The 25,692-nt window shown below is 38.8% G+C and overlaps 1 protein-coding gene across 1 annotated transcript in view; it reads left to right on the top strand.

Moving 5' to 3' along the window:
• Positions 1–25,486, top strand: part of TAF4 (TATA-box binding protein associated factor 4) — a 54,502-nt gene extending 29,016 nt beyond the window's left edge. The window contains exons 5-17 of the mRNA XM_025206840.1: positions 67–186; positions 1,504–1,623; positions 3,899–4,021; positions 4,870–4,959; positions 6,327–6,569; positions 8,661–8,808; positions 10,547–10,661; positions 11,850–12,019; positions 12,644–12,774; positions 15,111–15,236; positions 17,981–18,037; positions 18,133–18,252; positions 23,963–25,486. Coding sequence (XP_025062625.1) covers positions 67–186; positions 1,504–1,623; positions 3,899–4,021; positions 4,870–4,959; positions 6,327–6,569; positions 8,661–8,808; positions 10,547–10,661; positions 11,850–12,019; positions 12,644–12,774; positions 15,111–15,236; positions 17,981–18,037; positions 18,133–18,252; positions 23,963–24,130 — 1,731 coding nt within the window. The 3' untranslated portion in view covers positions 24,131–25,486. The remainder of the gene's footprint in view (positions 1–66; positions 187–1,503; positions 1,624–3,898; positions 4,022–4,869; positions 4,960–6,326; positions 6,570–8,660; positions 8,809–10,546; positions 10,662–11,849; positions 12,020–12,643; positions 12,775–15,110; positions 15,237–17,980; positions 18,038–18,132; positions 18,253–23,962) is intronic.
• The last annotated feature ends 206 nt before the right edge of the window (positions 25,487–25,692 follow it).

Below are 25,692 nucleotides of genomic sequence, written 5' to 3'. Positions count from 1 at the left end.
GAATGCCGATCTGATCTTTCATAACAGCTCTTGTATTCAGACTCTCAAAGTTTGGGTTTTTTGCAGGCTCCTGGAGCACCTATAATTGCACGGCAGGTGACACCAACTACTATTATCAAACAAGTCTCTCAGGCTCAGACAACTGTACAACCCACAACAACGCTACAGCGTCCTCCTGTAGTACAGGTGAGTTTGTAGAACCATGCAAATGGGCCATTAAAATATCAGTTACTGAGAGAACCTGAAAAGCATCCTTGAAATTTGACAGTAAAATACTGTTTGAGAATAATAGCTCTAGATAGGAGTTTCGAGCCTGGAAGACACTTTCTTCCCCTCCTGAAACTTCAGATGTAATTTAGATCATCTTTTGAACCTCAGCAAAGCGTCTTTCAAAGGAAGTTTTGAAAGGCAGCTTTTTTAAAAGCCTTTGGCTTAAATTACATCTTACACTTTCTCCCCAGAAAAACTGGCACACCTTTACCATTGGATTGGAACACTCTTTAATACTAGAAAACTCTAGTTCCATCATTGCCTCTGCTTAAGCTTTTAAAAAGCTTGTAATTAAAACTCTCTCTCACATTCCTCTAAGTCCTCTAGAGCTTCTCAATACTGCCAATTTTTCATCTCCTTCCAACTCTTCTCTTTGGTTTAGACCCCAGTAATGCAAGTGTTGAGACCCAGTCCTAATATGTGCAATTACTGCTTGGATGTAATGGCATCATCACTGATAGTTCAGGATATAGCTTGGAAGCTAGTGGCTAAAGTGAAAGATTAATTTTCATTCTAATTTTAGTTTTTGTAACTAAAGTTTTTTTTTTTTTTTTTTTTTTTACTTTTGGTCTGTTGGAATAATATTACCTGTTAAAGTGGCTGGAAGAATTCTGATCTCTCACTTTTTGAATCGGGCTTAAGATTCCACCAGGGCAGCCATTATTTAAAGTTAAAAATTGTATTTAAAAAAACCGTTCATCTTCACTGTGGTTCTGGTGACTTCTAGAATTATAAGTTGGTTAAATAATAGAAAAAATTGCTGCGTCTACCTGCTTGTCAAAAGGTGATGGGTAGCTCTGAAAGCAAAACCTGTCGTTCTGTGACTTAAACAAAAAACAGTAATTTGTTTGGAAGGAGTGGCATTAAGAAACATATAAAAAAAAAAACAACAAAAACAAACGCAAACCTAAGCTATTTTAATAATAATTTGCCATTTGAGTGCGTTTCCCTGCTAAACATTATACTGCCTTTCATCCTGTAACCAAAAATCATGCAGTCCTTAATCAACTCTGAGTTTTAAATATGTAGCATTTTGTGCCATCTGGTGGTTCTTTCTCTCAACTGCAACAGATGGCTTATAGTAGAGCAATTAATTTGAGCGTTTATAGCAGCTGTGAAAGATGTTCCACTGTGCTGTGGTTTGGTTATTGCCACTCTGTTGGCTTGATGGTTTAAAAAGGAAGGGTTTTGAACACTTTATGTGTGCTAATCTCATGTCTGTGTTCTCTGCAGTCTCAGATTGTTCTGGGTGGTACTGCACAAACAACTACACTAGGAACAGCAACAGCTGTACAGACTGGAACTGCTCAAAGAACAGTGCAAGGAGCAACAGCAGCCTCCACTGCTGCCACAGTAAGACTATGGTTATCAGATCATAATATAAATGTGCATTTAAAACCCTGTGCCCTTCTTTGTATGTACATCCAGGTAACTGTCTCAGAATAAAGAGCATATCAAGATGTGGAGTTCCCAGGGGCTCTGGAGGTCTCAGACAATGACATTTAGCTAAAAGAAATATAATTTAAGATTCAGGCTAACAAGTATGATTGGAATTTTATTAAGTGCAAACATTTTGTTTCTTGTAACACCACATTTGTATAGCTCTCGGCAGCAGAGTAAAGCACTCAGAATAAATCCTTACAGAGAAGTGATTTACGCAGTGCCCCAGAGGGGGAGTCAGTGTCAGAATGGGATTAGAACTCGGGCATTACTGTTTCTCAAGATGTGTCTAATGTCACTGGGATAGGCAGTGAGAGAGGGAATAAGAGATTGAATCAAGGTGGAGTGCTCTTTGCTTTACACTGTGGGGCAAGGATGATAGCTCCTTGCTTCTGCTGTAATAATATGCTCTCCAGGCAGGTTACATGGTGCAGCTTGACTTTTTTCCCAGATATCTTACAAACAGCCTAATTGAAAAATATTTATAGCTAATATTCTGTACTATGGTGTTGCCACATAAGGAACTTACTCCTCTCTGGCCGCAGTTGTCACAAGGAGTTCTTGCCTGTCTGTTGATGGATTCCTGTCTTTGCCTGGTCTTAGGAGAAGCCTGTGGGATTTGTCATCTTTTCTTTCACAATGGGCCAGCCCACAGGCCAGATGCAGCCAGCAAAGCTTGTGTGAACAGTTTGTCACCAGCATGTAAGCACAGGCGAATTTACTGACAGGCAAAAGGAGGGTATAAGCTTCACATGCATAAGTGGTGTTCACATGCACTGACATACCAGTGAACTCAGAGCTTTCACGCAGCTTTGGAGCCCAGGAACTGAGCACAGCCACCATTTACCTGCCCCTCTCCCACTCTCCCCAACCCCAGATTCAGTGGCAGGGAAAACTGGAGCTGAGCAGCAGCAGTGGTGCTGAGTTCCTGGTCTCCACAGCTGTGGGAAAGCTCTGAGCTCACCAGCGTATCAGAGCACAGGCTCTGGCTGGAACCGCAGCTTTCATGCAGCTCTGGAACCCAGGAGCTGAGCACTGACCCTTTTTTCCCTTCTGTTGAATTCAGTGGAGGAGCCAGGAGTGAATGGCAGTGACACTCAGTTTCTGGGCTTTAGAGGCATGAAAGCTTTTTGGTAGGTGGAAGACAAGGCAGTGGAGACCTGTCCTTGGCATCATCCTTCCACAAGCATGCTCATGGGGCTCAGGTGCAGACAGGGCTGGCTACAGCACCTGAAGAAAAAAAAAAGTTGTTTCAAAGAAAGGTCCAGTGCAGAGTATGGTCCCACTTCCACCACGGTCCCAAAGCACACAGGTGATCCTGGTAAGGCACTGGGAGCTGAGAATAAGGTGCAGTGCTGCCAGCTGAGCAAACTCCATCTGTCGCCTGAAAGAATTCTTTAACTATCTTGTGGAATTTTATGGTTGGTCTTATTTTTATGTAATGGTTCTAAAGTTTAAAGATTTTTATTAAATTTGACATAATGCAGTTTTATTTAGTATTAATAAGGCTAAAATTACTACAAATATATGTTTTCCTTTCTAATATTTCCTAATTAGAGATAAATAAAATATTTATTTTATATTTTATTTTATCTAATGTTTCTAATATTTCCTAAACTACTTGATATTAGTATATGCAATAGTATAAAACCATAATGCTTTTCTATGCAGCCTTTCAGCCATTTCTGATTTTAAGGTTTGGCCCTCTTGTGTAAAAAAAAAAAAAAAAAAAAAAAAAAAAAAATTGAGCACCATTGTTCTAGCCAGTGGTTCTCATCCCATGTACCATCCTGCATTACTGTCAGGTAACAGATGCAGGTAAAACATTTTTTTAAATGGAAGTAAATATGCTGGTGAGCTCCAGGAAGTAAGTTGTGTGCGTATGGCTCACATAACACACTCAGAGCTGCAAATGTGGCCTGCCATGGCAAATAGGTTGGGAACCTTCATCTTTTCCTCACGTAACTTTGCCATAACTGCTTAACTGCAGGTACAGGTACTAGTCTTGCCTTGTAGTAAGCAGTCCTCTCAGAGCTTCTCTCTTCTTTGTAAGCAACTCTTAAAATAAGATATTTGCTAAACAGATGGCTTAAAGTAACAGATAAAAGAGCATGTTGGTAGACCTTCAGTTCAAGAGGCACTTCTTAATTCATGTTCTTAACTTTTTTCCTCTTCTATCCTCTAATAGGAAACTATGGAAAATGTGAAGAAATGCAAGAATTTTCTGTCCACATTAATAAAACTGGCTTCATCTGGAAAACAGTCTTCAGAAACTGCAGCAAATGTCAAAGAGCTAGTGCAGAACTTGTTGGTAAGAAGTTCACTAAAAATATTGATAGTTCAAGAGACGGTTCCTTGCCAAATTTGGTCTCCAGGCTGTTTTGAAAAAATTAAGTTTTTGTAAAACTTAAGACACACCGTACAATTTCTATGCCAGGTATTTATCTTCTGAATTAAAATGGAAATTAAAAACAATCTCTTTATTATTTGTAATCTGGCCATCAATTAGTGAAACTGCTTAGCCTGTTTTCTTGGTCTAGAATATGTGAAATACAAAAAGAAAAGTAGTGTAAATTGTGACTAAGTTAGAATTTTTTCTAAAAATTATACTTGTTTGTGGTGCTAGGGATAAAGTTGATTTTTTTTTCTGGGTCAGAATGGGTAATTAGCCTAATATATTCGAGTATGCAGATTCACAAGTAGTTCATTATAGATGGCTTTTTGGACAATATATTCTAATGACAAAACATAATTTTGTTAGTATCTGTGGAATGTTTAACCTAATTTGTCCTGCTGTATATTTTAAACTTAGAAATGCTTATTTGAAAATTGTGACTCTCACTAGACTGGAACAAAAGAGATTGAAGATCTGTCCATAATACTAACATTTCCAAGTAATCAATATGTTTTATTTTTCACACTAAAGTTAACCAGGGCCATGGAGTTTTTGACTTTGGCAACCTTTTTAGTCTATTGGATTTGCAGTGACTCAAACTTCACAATTGAATTTTACAAAATTGTTGTCACCATCACATTTCTGGCAACTAAAAATAGCAAAAAATTACTGGGCCTTTAGAAAACAGTGATATTTTCTCGGTGCCCAATTAATGTGAAAAAGTTCATTATTCAGTGAATTTAAATGTACATTTTATTTCATAGGATGGCAAAATTGAAGCAGAAGATTTTACCAGTAGGCTGTACCGAGAACTTAATTCTTCACCTCAACCTTACCTTGTGCCTTTCCTGAAGGTAATAGAACTACCTTTAATCCTTTTATTGTCTTTCACCGCTTATGTATCTGTAACAATGAGAGAAGCGCATCTCTTAATAAGAAAGATATAAATCTAAAACAGCACATGCGATTGTTTTAAACATTACCTGATTAGAATTTTTAAAAAAGGCTGTGCAAAATATACAAAAAGGTATTTTTTCCCGTGGTCTCAATATTTTTCCAATATTTTATTGCCCATACCAAATGATCCTCAGTTTCATGGTTGTGTCTAAATGAGTATACAAAAAATGGGGAACATCAATATTATTCTCAATGATCCAAGCAGTTTACCTCTGGTTGGCCTAAAGCTGCTGAAACAATTTGTGCTCCTTCTTGCAGTCTTGTTGCAGACTAAGGATTGCCTGGCTTGGAGACAGATATGTATCCTCTCATCCCTAGAGGGAGCCTTAGGAGAACTGATTTGAAGCATGCCAGTTGGGCAACGCAGAGAAACTTGCACTGTTGGCTCTTGTGGTTTTACCTGTTTTCAAAGTGTCAAGTTTATCCATAAAAGGAAACCTGATATTTTTTTACTTGCACTGATACACATGAATACAGTAGGCAATTCATAAAACATAAACAGTGTCTTGCCGCAAAACACTTGCAGGCTAAATTGGGACAAAGGTAACCAGACAGTTGCAAAAAGAGGAGTACAAGAAAATAATGCATAACATAGTTTGACTAGTGGATGTGCTCGGGGGGTAGAGTTAAGCATGTATATGCAAACTTCATACTGGCATTTCCTGCCTCTTGAGTGCTGGACACAGCTTTAAATCACAGGAGCAATTCTTTTCTTTCCTTTTAATAAATAAGAAAATATTTAATTATGTAGAAAAATCTTACGTAAGATTATACATTATTCTTAAATCTTAAGTGCAGGTTACAAATACAACTTGAACTGTAAAACTGTGTGGGTACATCTGCACTCTAGTTGGAGACATGACTGCAGCACACATGGAAATAGTGGAGTTAACTATATTGTAGCTAACTTGGGTACCAAGAACAGTGTAGCTGTGGCATCACAGGCCCTCAGCTAAGTACTCTGGATTCCAGTGCAGTGCACAATGAAGCCCATGTTCCTACTGTTATCAGTACCTGATCTACCAGGTGAAGACTACTTTGAGTATGCTGCATATGCTTGAGTTGTATCTCCTGATTTCAGCATAGGTGTGCCTCAGACTGATACTTTTCACTGCTTGAGGTTAAAGAAAAAGGCACGTTTAATAGTGACAAAGATGCTTTCTTTCAGTTTTAGGACTCCACTGTGTTCTAGGATTTTTGTACTTGGAAAATGTTTAACTGTAGACCTATGTGAAAATCAACTCTTGCCTTCACTTTTCTGCAGAGGAGTTTACCTGCCTTGAGACAGTTAACCCCAGACTCAGCGGCTTTTATTCAGCAAAGTCAGCAGCAGCAGCCCACGACGCAAGCAACAACTGCTCTTACAGCAGTGATGCTGAGCGGCTCAGTTCAGCGCACAGCGGGGAAGGCCACTGCCACTGTAACGAGTACTCTTCAACAACCTGTAATCAGTATAACACAGCCTACGCAAGTTGGGATTAGCAAACAAGGGCAATCTACACCACTGGTACGTAAGCTGAAGTGCATCTTCTATTACTGCACAGTTGCTTTTTCAAAATACAATGACTTTTCTTCTTAAATTAATGGTTTGGCTCAGCCAGAGCTCTTTTTGCAAATGTTTAAAGAAGGTAACCGCTAAGAAGAAAATGATGTATAATTTTAGATACATTGATGATTAAAGGGCAGTATTATTTCCTATTTTACTTTAAAATAAAATATTCACAAATCCTTTCAGTTATTGCATATCCATGTCATGAATTCTTAGTGGTGTTTTAAATAAATACTGATCAGGGTTTTAGGAGTTTGTAATGATCCAGTGTTGTGAAAGAAACTCTGCGTTAGCTAACTTGTGGATTTCTCCACCCTGCTGAAATATAGATCATTTGGTGCTTTGCATGAATTTGACATAGGAAAGTTTTTTTTTTTTAATACACCTTTTCACAAAAACTCATTAGAATACAGTGTTTATAATGCTTGTAAGCAACCTGATCAACAGATTGGCATATGCAAGGTGGCCTGTTGCCATGTTAAACTTCAAATTTGTTCACAGATGAGAATATTTTGGTATATTCTGTTGTAGATGCTTTTACATGGTCCTCATTATCACGGCATGCAATGATGACACGAACAAATATTTAGGTAGTTATCTTCCCAGCATGCCAGTGTAGGGAGTGTTCCTTTCCCAGTTTGCAGGTCAGGAACCAAGGCACAGAATGATGAAGATGCCCAAAGTCAAACAAGAAAGTTGGCAGAGAGGGAACTTGGTGGTCCTTGGAGTCCTGGTGACTCGCAGTGTTGCTCACAGGAACAGTCTTTCTCTGTGCCTCAGTGTTCAGGAACACACATACAGATCAGTGTTCAAGGTCAGCTTTCACAAATAAACAGTCAGATGCCCATCATCCTTTTGTCCTTAAGGCAGCTTTTTCATACGTTACATTGGCCATTCTGGATACATTTATTGTGTTATCTGCTTAGAATTGACTTTTGGCCCTCAGTTGAAGGGGCAAAATCGTAATAGCATAAATATATGTGTGTCTATATTCACTTCTCTGCGTAGTCTGGGAAAGCAAAGCAGAAATTAAATGAAGTCTATAAAATGTTTTTCATTTGGTTTGAAAACGCACTGTTTGAGGAGGAAGTAATAATTTGCTTAACTGAATGCTTGTACATGTATAACACAAGACCCCTATACCTATATCCATCTCCATGAAGCAGTGGTAGAACAATAGGAGTAGTTTGCGTTGGGGAAAATGAGGGGCGGAGATAACTGACTGACTTGTTGAACATAATGATGAATTAGTGACAAGGTTATGATAACTAAGAAGTTCCTGTCTGAACAGTTACCTACTTAAAATACTGCCGAATACCATATCCTATGTTGTCTGCAGTTTTTCCTCAATTTCTTGTTGACCTTTGTCATCTAGGAATTTTCATGTGCGATAAAAAGTATAGGTTACTTTTAGCAATCTGGGTAGTATTTGGATACCATCTGGAAAGAAACATTAAGTGGCAGAAAATCAGTTTGACTAACATGTATCTAATGGGTCTGTCTTAGTAAAGCATTCTATCATAGCATTCGATTTCAACTTTACAAGCCACTCTGGTTGTAGTTAGTAGGCACATTGAAAGGAAATGCTTACTTTTAAGTAAACTTGTCCTCAGTTCATTAATCTACCACTTAAATGTTTTCCCATTTGTTCTGAGCAGAATAAATGGTTCTGAAAAAACTTTTGAAATGAAACTGTTTTTTAAGGGTCAGGTTTTTAGTTGGCTTATCCCAGCCTCTGAATATGTAATATATTTAATTGATCATTTGTTCCTACATATCTCTAAGAAGCTCTTGGTGATATTTCCTATAAAAAAGAAATATAATGCATATGCAACAATTAATTTGTCATTATAAGTATCTAATACTGATTTAAAAATAAATAGTCTAAGCATGTATTGATTGCAGACTTGCTTTTGCCCATGCCCATCCATTCATCAAACTGAAGACAGATGTAATGATTTGTTTTTCTGCACCTGATTTTAAACTCCTGGGTACCATTGTTCCTCAGATAGATAGTTAACTTTTTTTGTCCTTTTCACTTTTTTGCAGGTTATCCAACAGTCTCAAAAAGCAGGGACATTAATAAGGCCTCCACAGGTAACGTTGACACAAACCCCTATGGTAACATTGCGGCAACCCCATAGTCGTATTATGCTCACAACTCCTCAACAAATTCAACTGAATCAACTTCAGACAGGTAAGAGGAAAATAGTTTTTTCATATATTCTTTAGTATTAAAATAATAAATAGAAACCCGTAATATTGTCTTATAAAACAAGATCGGTACAGTAATCTTAAGCGAATAGAGTGGTTTTGCTTTTGTCTGTTAAACTAACTTCCTCTTATGTAAATCTGAAAAGTATTTTACAGATGTAAGGGTCACTGCCTCCTTGTACAGGTGACAGAATGACATGCCTAAGTTTATTCATCAGGCCAGTGGCAGAGTTGGGAACAGAGTCAATTAAATTCAAGTCCACTACTCAGTTTACTAAGGCCCCTGGTGCGATGTGCAAGGTAGCAGGTGTGATTTTTTTTTTGGGGGGGGTGGGGTGGAATTAAAGGTTGAATTCCAGTTGCACCCTTTCTGCTTGTCAGTGCAAGTTGAAAACCTGGGAGGTCGAAAGCTGGGTGCCTGCAGGTCCAGGGCTGCAGCTTGTAATCAGTTGATTGTCGTTTCTGACCAGGGACTGAACTAGGGTCTTGAATTGGCTCCGGTGTGGTCTGGGGTTGAGGCCAGGGGCAGCTACCATTCTGAGCCTCCGATAATTGGTTGATTGTCAACCCCGACTCTGGACCATGTTGGACCCAGTTTGAGACCCTGGTGTGGTCCCTGGCCAGACCTGACAATAAACTGATTGTTGGCCTTGGTCCTGGACCTACTACACCTTCAATTTAAGGCACCATACAAACCAGCCATAAAAATGTTCTACATTGGGGGTGTTAAAGATCTAGCCTAGTGCTGCCCTTGGGTCTCGGACTGGACTTGCATGCTGCATGTGGCATGCCCTGGATAGGATCCATGTGCAGTGTGCTCTGACACAATGCAATAGATGCAGCACGGAGGGCTGGTCTCTTGGCCCGATCTGGCCAATGAGCCAGTCCCGTACCACTCATGTGGCCCATGGGCCCTGATGAAATCACTACCCCTGTTCGACATTATATATAGAACATTTTTATGGGTGGCTTGCCATTTTATGATGCCTTAAATCACATATACGTGTAGCACCCTTGCCATTTATGTTGTGATTAACATGTTAATCGCGGCATAAATGTAAGATGTAGAGGGGGGCCTAAGACATGCTGCTAGCTTTGCTGTGTCTTCTTTAAATCATTTAGGGCCATATTCTCTGTAGGTATATATGAAAGTCCTATTGAAATGAGGGGAAACCACCACCTATACATTCCAAGGCAGAATTTCTTTGTCACTCTTTAAAGCTTCTGTACTGGCAAAAGCTCCTTATTTTGCAAGCTTAATTTTTTTAAGCTGATTGTTTTTGTTCCTAATATCTCAAATTCTTTATTTCAAAAAAGAGTAAAAATAAGCCAAATGGTATATGGTTTGCAGTTACTGACCCTTTTTCTTTTATAAGAATTATATGTGGTATAAAGGAGCTTGAGATAATTAGGTTTCTGTGTGAGTATCAGATTTGAATTCTCTGTAGCTATAGCATAACAGCTGTCATTTCTCTAAACCATTTAGTGTGTAGTGCTCTAATGGCTGGGTTGCAAACTCAGGAGTGGAGTGTTTAAAGTCAGTGAAAACAGCTGGGAGGGAGAAGGGCAACTGTTTGTTACCAACATTTTTATTAGCATTGCGGCTCTTATTAAAGCAGTACTTTTGTGCCAAATCGGATGTTAGCTTTACCCAAAAATAGATAACAAAGTTTGAGACTACATCACAAGGGAATACAAATCCTGATTTTATTTTCTTGCAGTACCTGTGGTAAAACCAACAGTATTACCTGGAAGCAAAGCTATTTCCACTATTTCAATGCAAGCAGCTGCCGCTCAAAAGAATAAATTGAAAGAACCTGGAGGAGGCTCTTTTAGGTAAGAAATGAAGCCCCTTATGTGTGCACATAGGGCCTGACCCCAAAGTCCACTGAAGTCTAGCCTTTGACTCAGGGTTAGGTAGACTTGCAGGAAGAATAGAAATGGGAAGTATTTTCTCTTCATTTCATCTCTGCTCAGACTTCCTCCGTTTCAACTTATTGTGCTAAGCTTCTGCATCTGGCACATTTTGTAGCAGCACCATTTCTGGGCATGTACTTTTCAAACCGTGAAAACCTGAAGAGAGGACATGGGTCGGGGGGACACGACATCCAGGGAGAGCAGGACTACAAAGCATGCCCAGGATTCCACTCCGGTGCTGAATGACCTGATGAAGGTCAACCTGTTGTCTATTCAGTTAATGATTTATTATATGCAAAGGGAATAAAGACGGATGTCCAGGTTCTTGTGCAGTCTTGTAAATTTGCTCTTTCATGAAGAAAGTTAGAAAGCATGTATTGTTATATGCATACACAGCAAAACTTGTCCCGTTACTACCTGCCTGAAGTCACTGCCACACACGTGTTGAAAGGGTGTAGCTAGTAGTGGTACATGCAGAGAACTCTGATTTTAAATCAGTGTAAAGCATTGACCTCAGAATAGTTAATAGTAGCTTTTGCATTGCACCCCCATAGATTGGTAATATTTTCCAAAATGAGAGTAGCTTCAGGTTTCTAATGATCTTAAAGTCCTTTGGCCTCTTAATTTCTTTTATATTAAAATTCAGTTAAAAGTGATCATGCCATGTGATAGTTTATAAATCTATGCTGTCATATGGCATATTATTTTCTCTTAAATTCTTTTCTTTTATTGGCACACAGTTTGAGTCCTGCTCTCCCAACAAGTGTTTTACTGTGATGTGTAGTCCCTAAGCTAAGCTAGCAAGGTACTTTCAAAATATACAGTGGTGAAGGGGCATAAGTGGGGAGGCATTCTGAAGGATATCTTAATTCTGAGTTTTACTGTTTTAGGCAAATGGAAAGTTAATGGCCTTCTAAAATTTTTATTTATTTATTGTGGAAGAGTAAAGTTGGTTGTGCCTAGGTACTAACAACTGAAGAGTTTATCCTGTGCAGATGAGATGTAGGACATACTATGCAAAATTGCACTGCAGCTGCATATCTATAGATGCACTGAATGTTGATTTTTTTTTTTTTTTTTTTTCCTCATAATTTTTCCCTTCCTAAGGGATGATGATGATATTAATGACGTTGCATCAATGGCTGGAGTCAACCTATCAGAAGAGAGTGCACGGATATTGGCAACAAACTCAGAATTAGTGGGCACGTTAACAAGGTCTTGTAAAGATGAAGCCTTCCTCTTTTCAGCACCTTTGCAAAGAAGGATATTAGAAATAGGTATGTTGGCCCTTGCTAGCCTAACTTTTACAAATACACAACTTTCATTAGGTCTCAGTTTCAATACAAATGTTTTTAAATGCAGTGAAATATGCCAGAACAGTCATTTTAAGTATTGGTGTCTTCTGACATTCACTAGCAATTACTAGATGCATGATAACAGAAGGTTGACAAGCTACCAAGACATCACATAAATTATAAAAATGGCTTGATCTTGTATTTGCATGTCTTATTGGATGTTGCATAATATGATAGATTCTAAAAAAGGGGGCAGGGGGATGTAGAACTTTTAAAATTGTTGAATATTATATTTACTGCTAATGTGGTAACCTTTATAAATTGGTGAATTTTGTAGACTAGTGAGAAAACAGCCTCTTTCTTTTTTTTTTAAAGCTAACTTTTAAGATTTCATAGCATATTAGTAAATGTCATGTAACATTGTTTGAAAAATTAGGAACAGGAGACATACAGCATACAGCTGAGAAATGCATTAAGGCCTTTATTTTTCACGTGCATATTACATGGACATCTGCGAGGCTTAAGTTAGGCACATACTATCTTTACTGTAATATTGGTCTTCACAACTGTGCAATACTAAAAGCTATATTTTAATTTTGATCACAGGTAAAAAACATGGGATAACGGATATCCATCCTGATGTAGTTAGCTATGTGTCTCATGCTGCACAACAGCGATTACAAAATCTTGTGGAAAAATTATCAGAGACTGCCCAGCAAAAGAATATTTCTTACAAGGTAACTGTTTTCTTTAATTGTGTAAATGGTAGTGTTCAGAAGAATATTTTACCTTTGGGCATGTGTGCTCTGAGTGCAGCCTGGACTATACTACAGATTGGGACTGATTTTTTTTTTAAAGAGGATTTCCAGTCTTCCTCTTCCAGAGCAGGAAGTGTGGGGATGGAGAAAGACTCTGGATGATAATATTTTGAGAACACAAACTCATTTGTTTATACGTGTCTTTTGAAGGAAGCTAGTGTTGCTGGCAGCCCCAAGGTGTGCTGTGGTGCAACCTGTAATACTTGAGTGGGAGAGAATAGAGCTGAATGACAGTCGGGTAGAAGGCTGCTGCATGATACTATAGAATAACTTGATTAGATGATTGTGCTTTTTGAGTACACTACCCAAGAGGTTCGAGATTTTCTCTTGGTCATATGCTGTGGATCGTTTGGATGGACAAGATGTAAATCTTTGTGTGTTGAGACCTGAAATTTGCTATAGAAATGTTACTTATATCTATATGCCATCTACAAGGACCATGTGTATGTCAGAAGTATGTATTTTGAAATGTTAAACATTGTGGCAGTTGGGTTTTTTTAAATTCAGGTGTGCGGTACACTATTTAACTTTCAGAAAAAGATTTACTATTAAATCTTTTGGATTTGAGTTTCCCCTTGAAGAGTCGAAATTAGCTAAAGTGTACGTGTTCTGATGTTCATTTTATATTTAAAGGTATGTTGTAAATTTAAGATTAGTGAAGACAGTAGTATGAAGACACAGACAAGCATGAGGATGAATGTAAAGCTTCAGCTTTCAGCCTTAAAAGCATTTAAAATGAACTGAGGAAAAAAACTGCCCCCCCTTGCCATCTGTCAGGTTATTAATAGGATCTAGTGTGGGATTAAGTGACTTTAAACCATACGACCAAAAGGAAGGAGAAGGCGGTTTCCCTTAGCCTAGCCCTGAGGATTGGATTCAGCCTTGCTGTTGGATATTGTCACTCACCAATGCTGGAAGGAATCGAGGATCAGATGATTCCTGCCCTCCCTGCTGATGGTGTCCATGCCGGCAGTGTCCTGGGTCCCATGCTCAAGCAAACTGTAGAACATGGCCTACAGCAGCCTCTACTCCCCAGGGGATGCTAGCTGCACATTGAAAACGTACTGGTGAATTTATCATGTTCCCTGAGTTTCCTTTAACTCTGTCATTCAAACCAGTAGGATTCCCACAATTTTTTGGAGGGGGACATTGTTAAAACCTTTTGCTAGTCCAGCCTAGAGGAGGTGTTAGCCAATTTGGTCATATTCACAGCAAATACAACTATCTTGTAGCATGACGTGACAAAGCAGCATCCTGTGGCACTGAGGATGGCAGGTCCACGCTCAAGCCACTCAACTACCCTATTTCTACCCATTTAGCCTACAGCAGTGGGGTATTTCTGCTGCTCCACTGCCAGCCATTATCCAAAAGCTCCATAAGCTTTCTGAGAAGGAGAGTGTGCTTAAATGCTGAGTAATCAGTTAGGCACCAACTTCTTCCATTCCCTTCCCCTTCTCAAGCAGGTGGTTATCACCTGCTAGTAGAATAAATCTCTTCCCTTTCTCATCACTGAGGCACTGGATTGATGCTAGTGTAATTTGCATTGGCTTTGTATGCTGATATTAAATGCACCAAGATCCAATTCCATCCGATGACTAGTTATCGTCACAGAATAGCTACTGCAGTAGGTGATATTACAATACCATTCTGCTGAAACAACCTGTTTGAATGGAACAGAGGTTACCCTGGGATATCTGCAGTCACACAATACACACACCAGCATCATTTATGGGTGTCTGATATCATGTTTTTTTGATAAATCTATACCAGACTTCAGTAAATCATCTTGGTGTAGGGCTTGACATTGTATGTCCACTTCTTCCTGTTGATGTATGCAAATGTGTGTGTCCAGGCCCTCATGGAGTTGGGGCTAGAGAGGAATGGTTGCTCCACTAAACTCATTGCTGTGGCATAAGTGTGAATTCCAGATAGGTTTCTTCATGAAGATGATAGATCACTGTGCTTTGCAGAACCCAACTGTTGAAAAAGACATCTGTGAAATGTGTTTGAAAGGCCAAAGTTATATGATAATATTAGTTAAAAGTCAAATCCCGATGAGTTCACAGAACAAGGCAAAAAGCTTGTTTTTTAAAATAGGTTTTAGTCTGACTGGTTTAAAGATATACTCCTGGTTTGAAAAGGGCTAAGTGAACATTTGAGCTTTAAGTGTACGTGATCTCATTCAAGTGTACAAGACAAGCTAACCGCTTTGTTTTTACAATGTGTAATTGAAAGCATTTTTACCACATTTTCAGGATGATGAAAGATATGAGCAAGCAAGTGATGTTCGGGCTCAGCTCAAGTTCTTTGAACAACTTGATCAAATAGAAAAACAGAGAAAAGATGAACAAGAAAGGGAAATTTTAATGCGCGCAGCAAAGGCAAGTGCTTGGATTTTACACTTCGATTTGCAAAGTGCCATATTTGCCGTCAAAAGGATAAGGGTGCCTTTTATTCTACAGGACAAGCAGCAAAAGGGAGGGCTCTGTTTCTAGGCTCAGATATGGAGCCTGATGAGCACAGACTTTAGCTAAAGCTTTCCCATGTAAATCATGAAATGTGGGTTCATCTCTGCCCCCATTTCACTCACCCTAATTATAGGAAATCTTAAATTTAAATGGTTGTTTCTCTCTGAGAGATGGACAGACGGGCTTTTGCAGTATGGCATAGCTCGTTGGTTCTCCACTGCAGACACCTGTCTGTGCCTGCTTTGAGAGAAGGAGGAATGAAGAGTATAAATTTGCATGCAAGACAATTTTTGAATTGCCAAATGCATATTCTTGGGCAGGGGTTTGGGTTGTAGCTGTGTTGGTCTAAGGACATAGGCAAAAAAGGTTCCTTGGGTGAATTTGATATCTTTTATTAGACCAACCCAAATGGTTGGAGAATAGTTATTAAACAAGCTTTCGGGTTCAAAAACCCTTCGTCAGGCTAAGGAAGTTTCAGCAGTTGGTGTGTGCTCTTCCTGGATGGAATGAGCATCTTCCTGGATGGAATGACCATCCAGGAAAAGCACACACCAACTGCTGAAACTTCCTTAGCCTGACGAAGGGTTTTTGAACCCGAAAGCTTGTTTAATAACTATTCTCCAACCATTTGGGTTGGTCTAATAAAAGATATCAAATTCACCCAAGGAACCTTGTCTGCCTGTTCTTGGGCAGTGGTTTTCAACCTATGGTCTGGGGACCCCTATAGTTCTGCAGACTGTCTAAGGCAGGGGTGGGCAAAACGCAGCCCATGGGCCAGATGCAGCCTGCCAGGCCTTTCTATCTGGCCTGCGGATAGAAAAAATATATTTTCTATATTTTAGAATCGGCGGGATCTATATCTTAGAAAAAATGTATTTATCTGCCCCGACTGCCTGTCATGTGGCCCTCGATGGCTTGCCCCAAAACCCAGTAAGTGGCCCTCCGCCCAAAATAATTGCCCACCCCTGGTCTAAGGGGTCTGCGAAAGATGACTGTGATCAATCAAAAGTATGTGAATACCCACACTTACAATTCAGTGGGATCTGCACCTCCCTTTGAAATTTCCAAAGGGGACCACGCCTCCACTTGAAAGTTTTTAGGGGTCTACAAATGAAAAAGGGCTGAAAACTACTCTTCTAGGGAGCAGGTAGAAGTAAGGGGTTTTGTGTCTAGTTCCTGATTTTTTTTTTCCATCACTTTAAGTTTGCAAAACATACATGTAGTTACTGTGGAGTTGCCTATACAAGTTGCTTATGCAAACTGATGGATAATTTAACTGGTAATTTGTACAAGCAATTACTTGATATGTATGTGCACTCGTGGTACTCATGTCTATAATTAGGTAGGCAGTTATATACTTAAAGTGGTAATTTTTCACTAACCTCCAATTCCAAACATTTAGGTATAAGTGGCAATCTGACTTGTTAATACAATACATTTGGAATTTCAGATATGTCCACATCCAGTTGTGTGATTTGGATCCACATACATGCAGCTAAAGGCATGAATATTTAGCTATTTGGAATATTTACTATTTGTGTCCATCAAAAGAGGGATTTAAAAAAAAAAAAGGCCTCTTTCCCCCGTGTCAAGAATGTAAGAGCATTTTACTATGAAGTGTAAATTTGATGGATGCAACCAATCTACTCTACTGCACTGGAAAATAGAGGGTGCCCTCATACTACAGGGGTATTGAATCTGAAGAATGAAAGGAAAGAATAAGATTATGGGTTTTGGGGGGTGGGGTTATTGTTTAAGTGCAACAATGGTTTTTTTAGGGAGCTCTCAAATGAAAAACAGTATTGCTACAGTACAGCATACTCTCTGCAACTGTATCTGTGGTAGCAAGTGCTTTAGAAAGCAAAGCACTATGATACCACATACATTATGATCTATAATGGTTATTTAGAAGCTGACATTCCAGACTTGGATTCCTAAAGATAGGAACTTGAAAGTATTTTAAGCTTCTAAAATGTGCTTTGCTTTCATGGTAGTATTAGAGTGACTCTGTAGCCACGATGGTCCAGGACTTAAGCCAGAGGCAAGCTTCTTTTGCTTCTACTAATTATTTGTCTGCTACCCCTGGGAATTTCTTCCCCCTCAAACTTCACAGCTCTACCCGTTGTTCTTAAGAGCTGTGCTCGCTTCCTTCCTCAGACCTGATGAAGAATTCAATACATTTGAAAGCTTGTTTAACTATCCCAGGCATGCGGTTGGTCCAATATAAGACATCACCCACAAAAACCCATAATCTCTCATTTGATTTTCCTGAGTAATAAGCATTCTCCACTTCTCCTGGAGCTAATGTAACAATAATTGCAAGAGAGTGCAGGGTAGCAGATTGGCCAAGACCTCTTGTTACAGCTCCAGATATCTGAGTTCAAATCTCACTCTGGACCCATGTCATGCGCTGCCTCTGTTCAGCCTAGGTGTAAATAGGTACTTGGTCATTCAGGTTGTAGAGTTAACGCTGTCCAGATATAATGCTCGCTACATCATTCCCTGGCGTGTTATTGACTGTAGAATCCGGCAGGAATTTGACTTGAACACACTTCTTGACTTAGGCAGACTTTTGTGTCTTCAACTTTGTTTTTCAATTTAATTAATTTCTACGTATTTTTTTTTTTTTCTTTCCCAAACTCTTTACCCACATATAGTCTCGGTCTAGACAAGAAGATCCGGAACAACTTAGGTTGAAACAGAAGGCCAAGGAGGTACGTGTTCAGGTGTCTGTGTACTTTAACAATTTAATATCCTCAGAAAATTAGGAGGAAAAAATAACACGTTGTATCTATTTTGGAAAACACAGATGCAGCAACAAGAGCTAGCACAAATGAGACAGAGGGATGCCAACTTAACTGCATTAGCTGCAATTGGTCCTAGGAAGAAAAGGAAAGTTGATTCACCAGGATCTGGGTCGGGGACAGAGGTACAGTATAATAACTCTTGTATGCAAAGATCCTACAGTTTTGCTACACAAGCATCCGCAGCAGTCTTTCTGGTCTCCGTGTTAAAAGTATGCGTGAATCTGTGTCTGTGTTTGATGAGACCCATAGTTTCCACGGCATTCTGCCACAGATTGGAATCTCTTGTTGGGGATTTGATGAGGGGCATCTTCAAGCAGCAATAAAGTCCTTGGGAGTCAGGTTTTCAGTAGGACCCATGCTCCCCAGGTACAGGAAAGGGACTGGAGAAAATGATTCAGTTACCTTGTTTCGTCTATGTAGAAAATTGTATCTACAAGTTACCAGCCAAGTTGTGAGCTATTTCTAACATTTCAGAGAGGTGAGTAGTAGTGCCACTGGTCCACTGTTTGAAATCATTGCTGAAATATTGACAGACTTACTATAAAAATCTTGCTTATCACAACTTTCTCCAGGTTTGATTGGCTCTAAGGGCACTGACAGACGTGCTTAAACTACCCTTCCCCAAAAACGCGCTCTATCAGAAGCAGCAGCATGTTACTTTGACCTGGCTCTGCAGTGTCTGTAGAGACTGGGTGCTTCAGCAGGGCTTTTTGCCACTTTTAGCTAAAGCTGATTCAATCAGTTATTAGATAAAAGCATCAAACAAGCCCTACTACAGCACCCAATCTCTATAGACCCTGGGAAAGCTGGGTGCAGCTGTTGTGCTCCCTCTTCTGGGCGTGCACTGAGTTTAAAGTGCCTTTTTTGGTTCATGTTTGCAAGCAGCCTACTCTTGTCAGACATTAAGGAAGATCCAGCCAATTTCTTTTAATTTTAAACTTGTCATTTGTATCTAGTGCCAGAAAGGGATTTAAAAATGTTTCTGGAGAAGGTTTAATGTTTGACTTTAATGCTTGAAAATTGAGTATGCAGATTACTTTTAAATTTTGTTGAAGCCTGAGGTGTACATGATCTGCATCTGGAGACCTGTTAATAAACTGAGTCAAAATGTTTCCTGTGTGCAAGATCTGTTGGAAGTTGAATAGTGCATCTGCAACGCTAAAAAGAACGAACACTTGGGATTTTGCCTTCCATAGAGTTAAATACTACAGTTGAACCTTCAAACTGTGCAGAGAGAAAGCCAGTAGGGGGAGAGCATGTGCAGAACTAATAGCACTACTGTTCGAGATACAGTATATCACTTCTTACATAGATTTTTATACTTCTATTGCTACAGTAATTTGCATGAAAGACCATTTTTTCCCCTTCCTCTTACTTTGTGTTCCTTTTTCTGCTCTTGAAACAATTAAGTATGTGACGTGTAGTATTGCATATTACAAAAAGTAGCTTTGCAGCAATAATAACGCTAGTAAATGATATTTTGTTGTACATAAAGCGTGCAAATAAAAGGTAGCAGGCGAGCATTTCTAGCACCTTTGAGATATTAATGCTGAGGGTAATTAAAACACCTGCAGTAGGGAAAAATGTGTATAAAAATCCCATTTAACAAATTAGTCGATGACTGGAATAACATTTGTAAAAGTAATAGTATAAATTTCAAGATTAAATAAAAAATTTAAATGACACATTTTAAATGATGCACTATTTGAGAATTCCATCCTGCAGTTAAAGCTTGTGATGTCAGGATATAGGAACAGAAGTTGAAGCAGCAGTTTGTGTTGCCTGCTTCTACACACATACCTGCAATTGTAATATTCTCCTACATAAACATATTCACTTAAGACAAACCTGAATTTTATATTTCACGTATGGAATATATTTTACATTTACTAGGAATTCCCATTTTGTACTTTGACTAAATCTGGCTAATTTAGTTATTGCTGATTAATCACTTACCATTTAACCAATTAGCTACAGGTTCCCAAAAAATCTGATCCTTTGTCTGATTAAGAACCAGCTGCTTTTGATGTGATAGATTCACGGCTGTGCTTCTGCTGCTGTGTCACTTGACCTTTTTAAATTGAGCTCCACTTGTCACCATTTGTATGCAGTTTGTAGTTAAGGCATATTACAAGAAGTGTGGAAAATAAGGTTCGTCACTAGTTAGACACAGATTTGTAAATGTAAGCTTTTGATGTCAAAGGAGTGCTGAATCTTAATTACATGTAAAGTCACCTCTAAGTAGTAATTGTGCCATTTCAAAATTCAGTAAAACAGTTTGCAATCTACTTAGATATTTTATACCTGACTAGGTTGTTTAATTGAAAGTTAGCAAAAGACTCTTAACTCTTTGTATGCCACAGCTCAATAAATGTCTCCAGTAGTAGCTTTTTAAAGATAAAACACCTGCAATTTAATTTTTACCTTTAGAATAACATATTCTACACAGTAGGTATTTAAGCACTGCAAAGAAAATATCATTATGCTTAGGGCTGAGTTACAAGATAGAATTTAAATTCTTCAGTATTCACAAACTGAAGTTATTGAGAGAGATAGCAACTTATGCTATGACTTTATGAAACTCTCAAGTACTGTTTTTTTTATGTTTTGGTACTAGAGTTGTGACTTTGAGATGCAGGCAGAGATGAGCACAAAGTCATGCCAATCTTAAGGCCTGGTGTTGTCTTGTGTCCCACATAGGTGTCCATTTACATGGAAGTAGGAGCAGGGCTCTAGTGATGTTCCCAGTCTCTTTTCTGTCCCCACCCTTATTCTTATGTTCTGAAATTTACCCTAGTGCACTAATCATACTTCCCCAGTTTAGCAGTTTATATCCTCCCAACCTCATCACTCAGGTCTGTAAGTGAGCTAGGCTTGTGACCAGGCCAACACCCCTTTTAAATTAATGTAAATGTTTGTTGAACCTTTAAAACATTTAGAGATGCTGGTTTGGGTGTAGTTAAGAAAATCTCTCTCTGCTTTATGGCTGGCAAACATAGAGTTTGGTTTTGCTTTAATGCACTTTGGGCCAGAGCTGGCTATTGCAAATACAGGTAAGCACCTAGTGGGATTCTTAGGATTGCCAGAGTAGGCTTGGTACTAAATTCCTGTGGAATCAGTGGGAGCTGGGTGCCTAACTTACCTAAGGCCTTTTAAAAATCCTACTTGGAGCCTAGATCTCTTTGAAAATCTCTTAGTAAATAATTCTCCAAATTACAGAAATGTAGCACAGAACATCGAGTCATTACCCTGCTCCTGAAGTACCAGTCCAATTTCCTGATTAAAATGTTATGGAACTAGGAAGAGCTGCACTGAACAGTGTAGTACTAGCTTGGGAGACACTAATCTCCAACACAAGTTTCGATTGGCTTCTTAATAATGGACACTGTACATGAATAAATTCCTTTTGCTATCTAGAAAATTGAATTAGCTCTTTCCTCAGGATCCTATCCACATGGATTTACAACTGCTTTCTTGAATCTCTCTGTTGTGATATTTTTTACTTTCCTTTTAAATAAACAGAACTACAGGGTATAGGAGATGCCATGCAATTTGGTACTGAAGCGTTAGAGGTTATGATGACTGTCCACCTCAAATCTTTTTATAAATGCTTTTTCTGTTTGCAGTATGCCAGTAAAATGGTGCTACCTTTCCGAAACGATTAAAATGAAAATCATCTTGCTTTCTGTAAATAGACCTGATTAAAAGCAGGCTTCTAGAGTGTAATGCATGTTATCCTATTTGTCCACTTGTTTTCCTTGTCCTGTGTAAAAACACGCATTGTAAAGCAGCAGTAGTTGTCATACAGACAATTAGACTTCTTAAAATTAAAGCACAGGCAAAGTTCTTGGTCGGTGTGTGCCATCTGCTGGTCAAAGCACTTCATTGCCTCACCACCAATACCTTCATATTTTACCTGCAAGCAAGGAAATGATTGTCAGATATAAGCAATAGCCAGCCCAGCCAGTCCCACAGGCTCCTGCCTTTTATGTGTCCGTAACACTGGTAATAATCTGAGTTGACAATTTTTTAATATTGAGTGCACTTTATGGCAGCTTGACATGTTTGCTTCTGCACTTCAATTTGTGCTGTCAGCAAAGTGAGCGTATGTAAGCTTTAAATGACTTTAATTGCATTTTCTTGTGCCTTGCTGTACTGCTTTATAAACATGGCTTCTTTGGTCTCATTATGGTATTTAATTGTCCTCTACCCTCTGAAACTATTGCTTTACCTTTTTTCAAGTCTCTTTACATCCTCCCCTGACACTTTCAGTCCCAGGCCTTGTCCCAAGGGGGTCCTTAGTTTTTTATCCGTTTCTTCACCTTAGAATCCCTTTTCCTACTTTTTTCAATCCTTACTAATTTGTATCAGTCTTTGGTTGCCTTAGGTCTAGGAAGCGCTCTTTCTGCTGTAACTATACGAGTGTTCAGTGGCACTGGGGGAAGGAACTTCCCTAATCCATAAGGCAGGGCAAGAAACACATCTCTCTGCTTCACTTAATTCTTGTATGTAAACTGCCAGTACTAGTTTCCTCTTTGCATAGGTGTCAGTATAGATCCCATTGTAGAGGTACATAGACCCTAAGCACATGAGATTGACTTTTTTTTTTTTTTTTTTTTGAATAGCAGCATCCCTAAGGGCTGAACATATGCCCTGTAAAGTCTTACGGTCTCATGTGAGAGTGTAAAGCAGTGAGCTGCTGCAATCATCCCTTGGTTTCCTCTGTGACAGTATTTTGAAACCCAGCAAGTCTCCACCTTCTATCTTGCTTTTAGCTTCAAATTCATCTTCTAGGTTTAGTTTGAAGAAGCAATATCCTCATTACCTTTGATTGTTCTCTAATATGTATGTTTCCTGGAAAAAAATGCACCCTTGTATGCATTCCTCTACAACAAGGTGAAACCTTTCATGCCAACTCAACAGACTCAGAACCTTCAGGCTTTAAATTCTGCCTGATCTGCAGTGGGCTCATTCCCCTGATTGATGGGTACAGCCTTGCCTTTTCTAGTTTGGGGAGGGGTTGAGGGGGTGGGGAAACGCCACATCAGAGATTGCATATGGATCCTTCTTGTCAAGAGCTAGCAAGCCTAAATCTATTAACTGTGTGTTGCCCTGGTGCTCCAACACAGACCGCCCTGGGGACTTGGAGCAACCAGGTTGTGGCAGCCTCTTCATAGCTGACCAGCAGGCCGCAGAGTTGCATGTTGCAGGGCTAGCTTCTATATACCCTTCTAGCCCTCAACACACCCCATCCAGCAAAGGTTGTGTGGGGATCCTCGGAAGGCAGCTTTAGGATGGGCTTCCACTGTACCTGCACTAGTTGGATTCTCAGTCAGCCAAATACAAGACTTCTGGGGATCCTTTATAATGATCCAGTACTTTTACTCTGTGTGAAAGGGTCACACAGAGGTAGTGGGGGTGAGGCTCCAGCCAAAGTACCTAAGACTATTAAAAGTGGGACTGAGGCTCTTAAGTCACTTGAGCACTTTGAAAGCATTCAGCTGAAGCTACATGTACTCAGTACCAGTAGCCACCAGATATCGATTCTGGGCATTCATTGGGTTGTTTTCCAACAGGTGGTATGTTTAATAAAGCGGACTACTTTCTGCAGGTTGTACAGTAGGAGCTACCAGGAACTTCTGTCTGCTCACTTAGTTGTGCTCCTGTTTGCAAATGAAAAAAGACATCTAGTAGCATACGAGGTCCAATGCTTATCTGTAAGCAGCCCCTCACTTTTTGCTGCTCCTGTTTTATTGTTTGTAGAATTCTGGCACAGAGCATTAACCACGGGCTTTAAAACATTCTGACTTTATCGCTTCTTCTCGCCTCTAGGGATCCGGTACAAGCTCAGCAGTCCCAGGCAGTTCTGGAGTTGGAACAACCAGGCAGTTTACGCGACAAAGGATAACGCGGGTGAACCTCAGGGACCTCATATTTTGTTTAGAAAATGAGCGCGAGACAAGCCATTCACTAGTGCTATATAAAGCATTCCTTAAGTAAAATGGAAAAGATCAAGGTATTTTTGACAGAGAGCCGCCTGAGGACATTTTTTTATATATTTGCAGATTACGCCTTTTTGTAACAAGCAAATGGGATATTGTTTAAAAAAACAAACAAACAACCACCTCTTTACAACGAACAGTTTTATATTCCTGTTTATACATAAACTCTTCAGTATAAGAGAAACACATTTCTGTAACAGTGAGGACACTTACAAGGCCTGTGGATATTATAAAAGGACAATTTAAATTTTAACTCATCTCTTGATTGAGTGGCCTTCTTGCCAAACAAGCCATATATAAAGACTGATGGAAATCGTTTAGCAAATAACTAGCTACCCTTTGTCAGCCCTGTAGCAGTTTCAACATTAATTGTGCATTTTAGTTCAGTTTTACTTAACTAAATTGATTATATAGGTATATGTCTACAGCAGATGACCTCATTTCATTTAGCTTTTTTTTTAAAAAAAACAAACAAACAACCAGTCAGTTAGCAAAGCAAACTGATTTTTAAGTATATTTATCTTTCCCCCCAAATGTTCAAATTCTAGAGGGATATACAATTTTAAACATAACCTCAATTTTTAATCACATTATCGCTTATTAGAGGCCCTGAAATCCCATAAAGGAGGGTTACTTCTGAATGTTTTAGCAGCATCTGTAAAAATGCATTTTATTTGCTATAGTTTGTAAAGCTGTAAAGTTAAAAAAAAGAAAAAAACGAAAAAAAGAAAAACCTTTTCAGCATAAATATATTTTACTTGCACTGTGTTTTTTAGCTAAAGTGAAAGCTTAGAGTAAATAAAATCAAAGTTGAGAGGAATCATCAAAAAGACTGTTTCTCAGTGTGAATCAAGTGTTGAAAAATGGTTGGTGTATTTTGTCAGTAATTGTACATAATTTTTGGCACATAACATAAAAATGGCTATGTAAACTATAATTATTTTGCTAAAAGACTGTATGCAAGCTGTGGGCCTACTTTAAAGATGTCCAGAGCAAAGTCCCTTCTTTGTACCTATTTTTTTATTACAAATATACTAATTGGTTCTTTATATTTTCAGAGGTTATTGTATTAAATTGTCTATTGATAGTACTTTTATGACTGTAAATACTTTGGCTTTCTTTGTGTGAACTCTTATGTTAGAATTTAACTCTCTTGCGTGTAAACTGAATGCTGATCAGTATTTTTATCAACACCTGACAACTGTTACACCTTTTATTTTGTCTTTTAGGAAATCCTGTCTTTCCATTTTTTTTCATGTAAATTTTGCACAGTTACTTGTTCATATGTAAATATTTTACTTTCAAAAATGAAGTTTTTAATTGCTATTGTTTTATATAGGATTGAAAGAAAATTAACTCCTTTATTAAAAACAAATTTATCTGTATTTGCTAATGTATTTTCACTCTTTAAATCTTTCTTCCTCCTGGATTTTTTTTCCTTGACACAGTTTAAAAAAAAATCAGTCAAACAGAAGGGGTGATGTCTCCCAAAGATGCACTTTATTTCTTTTAAATTGCCTGCTTATTTTGCCTAATATTTAAAGGAGTATAACTGCACTT

This window comes from Alligator sinensis, unplaced genomic scaffold (assembly GCF_000455745.1).
Source record: "Alligator sinensis unplaced genomic scaffold, ASM45574v1 scaffold1046_1, whole genome shotgun sequence".
In the NCBI taxonomy this organism is placed as follows: Eukaryota; Metazoa; Chordata; order Crocodylia; family Alligatoridae; genus Alligator; species Alligator sinensis.
The sequence above is the reverse complement of the archived record's forward strand: the minus strand, read 5'-3'. Positions and strand labels throughout refer to the sequence as shown.